Source organism: Trachymyrmex septentrionalis, unplaced genomic scaffold, assembly GCF_001594115.1.
Source record: "Trachymyrmex septentrionalis isolate Tsep2-gDNA-1 unplaced genomic scaffold, Tsep1.0 scaffold83, whole genome shotgun sequence".
Classification (NCBI taxonomy): domain Eukaryota; kingdom Metazoa; phylum Arthropoda; class Insecta; order Hymenoptera; family Formicidae; genus Trachymyrmex; species Trachymyrmex septentrionalis.
In genome coordinates, this window is record NW_017306018.1 from 1530035 (window position 1) to 1540052 (window position 10018).

Genomic DNA, 10018 nt, shown 5'->3' on the forward strand with positions numbered 1-10018 from the left:
GAGCTTACGTGATAATCGTCGTCACGTTGAATATGATACATTCGACTGTGAATAAATGGTACGGCTGTTATACACGGATTATTTTATTGCGAGGACTCGCGTTTCCTGGCTGGATCTCGACGATCTTGGCTTCGGAAACTGCCTTCTTATCTGCGATCCGGAGATCGTTCACATACGAATTGCTTACACGAAAAATCTCACGATCCTACATCAGAGACGATCGGGACGCACAAAGTGATTAGCACGTACGTTAATTAACACTAGTCGTTCTCACACAGTTCGGTATCGCATCGGTAATCGCAGATCTGATTGATAATGCCTGTGTCTATCAATGTAAATTAACTTCAATCCTGGTTTAACTTACTTTTCATGTTTTCTAGTTCTAAGAATTAGAAAAAGATAAAAAGTTAAACTGAGATTTAAGTTAATCCATATGATATAGAAATTGACATAATGTTTATTTCTATAAATACGTAAATTAACTTTAATCTCATTTAATTCACTCTTTATCCTTTTCCAACTCTTAAAACTACAAAAAGATTAAAAGTAGGTCAAACTAAGATTAAAGTTGTTATACATTGATAGAAATTGACACAATGTCTATTTCTATAAATATAAATTAACTTTAATTATGTTTAATTTACTCTCTTTATCCTTTTTCAATTCTTAAAACTACAAAAAGATTAAAAGTAGGTTAAACTAAGATTAAAGTTAATCTACACAATATATAAAAACAAGGAAAAATACGCGTTACTTCGAAAATTTCGAAGACGATACAATCCAAAATAAATTAGGACACACTTGAAGAAAGAACCTTTTTTGTAATCTTGTAAATTAAATTCCTTAATTTCTGAATAAGTATTATTCTGGCACTATTCTAAAGAGTATCATAAAATAAGATACTCGTTGTACCTTTGCCGTAGGAAGAGCATTTATAGAGCTTTAAGAGATGATTGAGAATTAACGTGCACAGAATAAGATAATCGATCAAAGAAATAGATTCTCGCGCTGGTATAATCGAGAAGCTATAAGATATAAAGGAAAGTGAATTTCGTACTCCATTAATTTGATCGATCGCTATTTGCACACTTTTCAATTGATCGCACATGCAGAGAACGACTGATAAAAATGTTCGTACGAAATACGGAAGAAACCGCGTATCTTCTTCGCGTGACGTGCTATTGACCGTTTCTACTTAACGAGTGAATCGGCCGCGTTTCACAATCTCCAACTTTTGCGCGACGCATGTCTCTCTCAGTGGCTCGCGCGATCCTTAATTTACGTTTACAAAAAGAATTGCGAGTTAGTATTGCGCGGTACTTGAGAAGCCATGAGGTATATATTGTCACACACTTTGTATCTGCGTACCTTTTATAATACACGCAGTTACGCCCCTTGGTCGTCGGCGCGTATTCGACTAATACTGAAAGAATCGCGAATTTGTTCGCCCGCGTATATCGGTCGCACCGACGTCGATGTGCATTAACTCTAGTCATCCAGCAATGTAGCCGTTTAATCCGTGCGATTCGTTGGGAATCGATATTGCCGAAGGGCTAAATTCTAAACCTTCGAGGTTCTTCATCAACGAGCCGTACCAGGTCTCCCTGATATTGGCGATCACTTTAGAGAGAGTTGTTTTGTGGCTACATGACTCGCCCACTAAAGGGGCTACCCTGGGATGAGGGATCTTTTTACTTTAGGCTTCTCTCTACAGCGATATTCTGGGAAGCAGTAACCAGAGCGCGCCTTCTCTGGTAAACCTTCGAGATTGAAAAATTGAGAACTCCTGGGCCTTTGGCAATTTTCTACAATCAATCAATCTAGTAGTACCATTTTTTCTTTCCATCCCTTTCCCGTGTAAGGATCGATAGAAATTCACTTAATTATAAATAGAATTTTCTAAGTTGTCCAACTAAATTTCATTCTTCTATTTGTATTATGAGTGAGATCATAACAAGGGAAGGACGAGATTAACCAGAGCTAATTAATTCGCGATTGCCCATATAACTGAAGCTAAGTCATTAGTTGTACGAAATGTCGCAACGAGATAAGATTACGTATGCACGAGTAACGTGCAAGCGGAACAACGAGCTTAGACCAAAGTTATAAATCAGGCGAACGCTTTCATTGAATTATTGCACAATATTCTTGTCGAGCATCGGTGAGGCTACGATCACTGAAATTACTGAAGCTTGGAAGCAACTCTCCGCTGTACAGATTAGTCTAAATTAAACTTACGCAAAGTAGCAAATCATTTTTTGGGCCTCACATTAAAAAACCAGATGCGCGATTTGTTCGTCGTATTAATCTTAAACTTAATGTAACTTCTGCGTAAAACGGCGCACGTTATCGCCGAATTTTACGAAATTACAGATAATATTAGCAGTGTGGTGATAAATTATGCTTATACTCGTGGCACTAACAGACGATCTGAAAAGGCTATTGACTTTAATCCTTTGTACCCTAATATCATTTGTAGCACAACTGCGCGAGAGATCTTGCTGCGACGTTATATAAAAGCTGAGTATATTAGGAATTGCTTATCTTAAATATTTAGCGTCTTATGTATGTTTGCGTCGCGAGATAATTCGACGATAGTCGACAATAATTCCGGGCGCAAAAGATTAAAGTGTCCTTATCGCAATTGATCTATGTAACTTTGGTATGACATAAACGTGGATACTTAATACATCACGAAATGAAATTAACACTTCCTAAAATAATGCCTGCGGGAACAATATCCTCCGGTTTATAAGTTATCATACTGTACACATAATATTGTCGTTTTTAATCGCACGTTCACGACAGCGTTGTAAGAGTGGGAAAAAAATATACATGTATTAACTATATTCATATTTCGCCACAAAATCAAATTATTAAATACATCTACTGGCTGCATATGTATAAGTAGAATTGATGCATATTTAATCTCCAATAGTAAACTTGACTGCAACACGGCACGTTTAATATCATTTACTGTAATAATTGCTCTCAAATATTTTAACTTTATTTACAACACTAGAAATTAATTAACCTAACACAAGGTGATATGAATTAATATTAATATCAATTAATAAATATGCTTATTAAATAAGTAAGCTAACAAAATATATGTATACTTATGTACGTACATTATGAAAATGATTAATTACTAGCCAACATGCTAAAGAGAGACGCATGTAAGGAAAATTACGCGAACAAGTTAATGCAGAGAATTACAAATCAACATTTAGATTCAATATATTCTTGTTTTCGTGACTGCAAAAAGATTGATAAAAATGTAATCATCTTAAAATAATCACAGTTTTCTGCGTGATTTAGTATGTATTGTATTTTGTTACCCCAAAAAGTTCCAAAATTATTAATTACATAATTACGTTACGACTGAACCATACCGTGTTGCATTTAATGTTATCTAAATTTTTTTTGCCAGCATAAATGTCACGCTTTAAAATCAATCTACAGATCTCGCTCACAAACGCAAACGAATCAATTTATCTGCAGCGATGCGTAAGACTTTTTTTCTCTATACTACTCGTGTACAACCTTACTTCAATATAGTTACAAAAAATAATGCTCTGTTATATCTTTAAAGGAACTCCCTGCTTGATATAGTCAATTGTCTTCGAAGAATTCGCTGAGATACATGTTAAGCTTTTGATCCCGCCTTATCTTGAACTCGCTGCATGTGAAGCCTCTTGTGATCCTTCCTGTACTTTTCAATCGTCAATTCGGCATTGTTAGTATTTGACAAGCTCAATGTTACCGGATCCAGACTCGCCGCTAGTTTCAGATACGTCTCCTCCATTTCTTTCGTGACTTTTACCTCGTAATCTAAATCCTTGCGAAGATCCTTCAGCAAATGGTCGTCCTCGAATGTTATGAGATTTTTACTCTCGTCTATGTGCTCAGATAAGATATTAATATCAATGGGTTCATTATTTACATCTTTCTCCCTATAATGCTCAATGTTCTTCGGCACATCTCGAATATTACGAATCAAACCTCCGTTTTGCTCTGAGGATTTGCGCTTTACAACAGAATCGTTCGGATATACGGATGACGAATTGTCGCTCACAGTATTCTCCACACACTTCATCTTATTGCTATCATGCGACGCAGAATTCTCCACACACATTGATGATTGCACCCATTCGGCCACTCGTTGCAATTGATTGTCCTGCAGTAACACCGGCGGTGGCGAATTATCGTCGCTACCAGTCGAAGTCGAACCCTCGGAACCAGCTCGAGATGTCTTTTTTGCGTGCACCAAGACGGTGCTAATTTTGCCATTACTGCCACCGTTACTGCTGTACATCTTATAATGGCCAGCATTATCCAGGAGAATATTTTTGGAACCTGGCGTGACGCGAACCAAACAATTCCGCGGACCAGTCACGCGATTCTGACTTGAATTGGACTTGGCGCTCGAATTGAAGGCACCACCGGTCAGCGATTGCGCAACATCGCTGCAACTGCTAGACGGATCGGAACTAGAGATGACCATGCTGTCGCTGCTGAAACTCGGGCTGGTCGTTACTTCAGTCTGACTGCCGTCGTTGTGATTCGTTACATTGTTGTCTGGGCTTTTGACTTCGATCACAGTAAATTGCGCGGCATTCTGCATATCTAACCGCTCTGCTGACCTGTCATTCTTCCAATCACGATCGTTGATAATATCGAGTTCGATATCGCGATTCGCTTTGTTCTTATTCTCCCTCAAAGGGTCTATTTCGGATCTCGACTTCGTCCACTTGTTCTTCCACAGCCTGTCGTTAATAATATCAATGTGCGTCTGCTCCTTATCGGAGAACCGATTGTCCGCACGTGTCAAATTGCCGTTATCAAAATGTCCGAAGAAGTTTTTGTCACAATGCTTCGCAGATCTATCGATTGGAGAATCACACTTGTTGGCCCTGAGCGGTTTCGACGCCTTGTCGACATTTATTCTATTAAGATCGTTTAATCTTGAAAACGATGATGAATGTTTGTTTTCGTGATTCTGAGAAGAGTTCTTTTTATTCAAACTGGCTCTTGTAATGACACCGTCTTCCTCCATTGTATAATCCTGCCCGTTCCTATTACCCCTACCAACAAACTTGTCTTTGATACACGGAACTTGCGAAGCGTACTTGACGTAATCGCCGTTCATGTGATGACGAATCCTATTGCCATTCTCGTTGATCTCATAAAAGACCGTATGGGTTGCGAGATTCGATTGAAGTTTATCTTTGCTTTGATACTTATCGTCATTCAACATACTTTCTGATGCTTGTTTCTCGACGCTATATGTATAACTCTCAGAAATAGGAAACGTATCAGGCACACAGGTTTGTGTCTCTGTGTCTACTGTGAGGATGCTTCTGTGACACGTGCACGTATCGCAATGTTTAGCGAGAATTCTCTCCTTCTCACGATCTTCCAACACTTTCGCCATAATTGCCGCTGACACCATATCCATCGGCGGCTTGCTATCGTCGCTATCGTCGTCACTGTGCTTTTCCACCGTAGGCTTGGTGATATTGTACACCATCGCTGTCGGCGGAAATGTAGATATCGGCACGGTGATGCTCTTTACGTCCGGCTGCGTCGTGTCCTGCGTGGAGCATCGCTTCTGCGCGACATATGTTCGCACTTTAGCCTGCACCTCAGAAGGCAGCTACAATAACAAAAAGAGTAATAGTCTTAAATCTTTATTTTTATTTTGAATGTCGATAACAGACGCATATTGTGCATTTTAAATTAATTAATTAATCTAAAATGCTCTTTGCTTCCTATTTATTGCTCCCTATCTCTTGTCTTTTTTCTCTATTTTATATAATTGTTTCTTGTCTCTTCCGAAGATTGTCAATTTTTATCTCAACAGAAAATAAAGATACAGAATAAGAGGTAAAAAAAGGTAAGAGGTAAAAATAGTAAAAAGCAAGAGACCAAAAGCACATTGTAGATTAGTCCTAAATGCTACTTAATAAACATCGACTTACCTGTGTCAAGTTCAGAAAGACATTCTTAAATCCATGATAAATAATATTGTTTTATTAAATAAAGTATGTAAAAATATCTAAACATATAATACATATCCGTCATTATAATTTCTTAATAAATTCACAAATACTTTTAAATCTAAATATAAACGAGAAATAATAACGAAGGTTTATGCGCGCGCATGTAAAGTTGTTGGTGCGTAAAATAAAAATAAAATGCTAACACGACGTTATAAAAATATAAGTAAAATATCATTGCAACATTTAAGTATTCAATAATGCCAACACAAAATTTATATAGAAACTAAAGAGTGAATGACGATAAATAAATAAATGAGGGAGATGAGAAAAGAATATAATTGCCAAAATATAACTTTTAAATTAATAGCATATAAGCATGAGATTTATATTGAACAATATCTTACCGAATCATATTTCTGACCCACAAAATTAGAAGGTTTGCATTGAAGCAACTGAATAGCCAAACTAACGTCGTTTCTATATTTTTCCTGAAAGAGAGAAAATATGTTTTTCATATAGAATGTGTGTGTGTATAAATATAAATTAATTGCGTAAGTAGTATCTCTTTATTTATAAAATAAAGCTCAACATCAATAAGAAAAATATCAAATAAAAGATTATTATAAAAAATGTAAACACTTTAGAATATATATAAAAATGAAATACTTGCATTATCTTCAGTTAATCGATGTATCGTATAATTCGCATCGGCTAATCTGTGAGACAGAGTCGCTATGTCCTTTGTGAAGGCACTTTTCTCCGTCTCGCATTTGTCCACTATTCGCAGCAGTTTATCTTCCAGATTTTGATTGACCTTTTGAACCCTCTTGTGCGCTTCGTGCAAGCGTGAATACTTCTCCTGCCATATCAACAGTTCCTCCTTCATGGAAGCTAATTCTCCATTTGGGAATTTATCAGCTTCGTTTAAGAATTGCGTCTCCATTGTCACAATGTGGTTGTCTCTCTCGAGTAGTCGTTGGCGCAAGTTCTCTATTTCCGCATGCAAATGCATGTCACAGTGCTGCTGATTATCCTGGCTGCAAGTGCTGCACTTACAACCGCATTCCTGTTGATAATGATTGATAAGTTTACCAAAATGCTCGAAATGTTTTATAACAATGTTACTAATTGAGAATAAGAATTAATATTTCAAGTCAAGCAAGATTATTGCTACAAACAGAGAAGGTAATTGTTATATGTATATGCAATATATAATTATATAAAATATTAAGATTATATAAAGAAATATATATAAAGATAATATATATAAAGAAATTATTGTTTTAGTGCAATTATAATTCAATCACATCATTGTCATTAAGATGCAATTAACAAATCAGTTGCTGTTACAATTATTCAATTACACTGCAATATAAACTAGCACAGATTACTATAAATAAAATTCTTGACAAAAAACATGATATTTAATGACGAATGTTTTCCATTTGGTGACACAATTGTCGTTTTTTATTCTATCTTTGTCAGTCATGGAATGTCAAGAAAGATAGAATGTTTGTGTCACTAAATGGAAAACATCCAATATATTTTTTCACCTCCAATCTTTTATCTGCTTGATATTTCAAGTGAAATGTAGAAAGACGCAAAGCAAGGTACCTTTACGGAGCAAAGATACGCGGAGATTTTCCCAGGGAAAATGCATCTCTTAATCACGCGTAGCACACGTGTGTGCGTGTAAAAGAAATTGCTTCAATAAATCTCACTCGAGGCAACATGAGAGATCAAGCGGATATCGCGTGGAAAGTCAGCGAGAACGTTCCCGTTGCTTATTCGAGAGGAGATCTCTCCGCGGTCGAGTCATCCGTCTCGTAGTCAGCTGTCCGTCGCCACGTTGGCAATCTCTCTCCGCGGCCAGCTGTCATCGGCGGGAATACTCCGAATACTTTAAACACGTATGACGTACCTTGCACTTCTCCGCCATGGTGACCCGCCACGCTGAGAACGGTATCGGTAATAATGCAAAAATAACGTCTAACGGCGCGAGCACTGGGATTCCGTTGGCGCCTCATAACCCTTTCCTTCTCTCGGCTCGGCGTCCGCTACGTGGAGTGCAGAAATGATAGGGCCGTCTCGCGCGCCCGCGGACGATTAATCGCGCACGCGGGGAGAATTCACAGCGCGAATAAAGCGCGACAGTGTATGTTCTTTTTATTTTTCTTTTTCTTTCCTTTTATCGCGAGAAGACCGACGTCGCGAAAGGAGGCCCGCTCATCGTCCGTCGTCGTCACTTGCCGTCTTTGTCGGTCGGCACGAGCCAGCACGAACAATTCCAAACCAGTGCCGTGATCGTTACGTTGAGTTTTCGGCTCCAAGCTGGAATCCAGGGATGTATCCACGACGACAGAAGTGACTTCGACCAAGCCCCGATTAATTTATGCCTGTTTTCACGAATGTAGATCGACTTCAATCTCGATTCAACTTCAATCGATCGATCAAACGGATTGGAGATGTTAAAAATACCGGCTCTCTTTCTCTTTTCTCTTTATAATCTTTTTATAATTTTTACAGCTAGAAAGTTGAAAAGTTGAGAATCGGGATTAAAGTTAATTTACATTGATGGAAACAGACATTAACCGGAGATTAATTCAATTAGCGGCATAATAAAATATCGCTAGCAACAAAATTTTTACAATTAGCTCCATAACTTGTCGCCCCAATTTAATCTCTCTTTCTATTGTCAAACAAAAAATTAGTTATTATATATTCGTGTTAGCAAAATAATATACGTAAAAAACAATACTTGATAGTTAATTGCGATTAACATATCGCTCACAACTAAATTTTTTATTCTGTAAATCTAATCTTTCTTTTCATGAGTCAATTAATAACAAAAAATCAGAGATAGAAAGTAACACTTCACTTCCCATTCCTACAAAGAATTAATTCGGTTCGTGTCAACAAATTAATACAAGTATTGGATTAGTTGTCAGTTAACTTAATTAGCGATTAACTCTATTCGGAGCGATCGCTTATAGCAAAAAATTAATGGTTTATCATATACATTATTAATTACTTGATAAATTAATCACCAATTAATCGAAGTTTAATCAAAGTTTAATCGAAGTCACGATAATACTATAATGTGCATCATTTAACAATTGATGCATAAAAATAAGAAAATACATATACATGTGAACAGAAAATATTCGAAAAAATATATGCAAGCGTGATATTAATACTGATAGACTTAAATTATTTTATTAGTGTTTTTACACAATTAATTATTATATATTAACAACTACGAAAAGATGAACAAAAATCTGTCTTTGTAAAAATTCCAACACCAATTACACAGAAATAATAATTACAAAGAAATAAAGATGTTTATGTAAAAATTATATAGACAAATAGCTTTTTTTTTTTTATATAAAACACATAAAGACGGATAACGTATGATGCAGCGCACACTGATTTGCAAAAGTATTTATTAAATGTGTGTTACATCCCCATACATGATTTATTTAATTATAAGTCGTTAATGGCGTTAATACAATTATAATAACATTAAATGTTCACGATATCATGTCAAATAGAATACTTGAGAAATCGTCGAATCAAAGTGTATCTGTGCTTGAACCTTATAGAAAAAACTGCCACATCTCGAAACAGGACCGCGAGTACACATCGGTCGGGATTTCATAATGCAGTTGAAGTTAACTTTGCCTAAATGCACAAGTTATTCGATAAGCTAATTTTTTACGGTTTTACTGATCATCAGCACGTTGACCAATGTTGCTTCCTTTCCGATTTGAGAAATACATACGGGATTGTCAGAAGAAGTGATTAATAGTGATTATGGATAGATTCATTCCATTTCTTTTTCAGAACAAACATTCCAACGTTTCGCGAACAGAACAATCAAATATTATTCGGTTTTTTTTTTGCAAACAGAAGTGATGCCATACGTTTAAACACAATATATTTTTGCCACGCAAAAAATTCCGCGCAAACGTCGGCCACTATAATTTCATGCTAATTTTAATTAAAACATTTGC

General features: G+C 36.4%; 1 protein-coding gene across 1 annotated transcript; it reads right to left on the bottom strand.

Moving 5' to 3' along the window:
* Positions 1-3198: 3198 nt before the first annotated feature.
* On the bottom strand, positions 3199-8380 carry LOC108754958. Its single transcript, XM_018497638.1, has 4 exons — positions 7927-8380; positions 6676-7071; positions 6410-6493; positions 3199-5659 (listed from the first exon to the last, which is right to left on the bottom strand). The coding sequence occupies exons 1-4, from the start codon at positions 7942-7944 to the stop codon at positions 3650-3652; spliced, it is 2508 nt and encodes an 835-aa protein (XP_018353140.1). The 5' UTR covers positions 7945-8380; the 3' UTR covers positions 3199-3649.
* Between the last annotated feature and the right edge of the window lie 1638 nt (positions 8381-10018).

Coding starts and splice junctions, on each gene's coding strand:
- LOC108754958 (XM_018497638.1), bottom strand. Junction 6,494..6,675: donor ATCGATTAACTGAAGATAAT/GCAAGTATTTCA, acceptor TCTCTCTTTCAG/GAAAAATATAGAAACGACGT. Junction 5,660..6,409: donor TGGGTCAGAAATATGATTCG/GTAAGATATTGT, acceptor TTGTTATTGTAG/CTGCCTTCTGAGGTGCAGGC.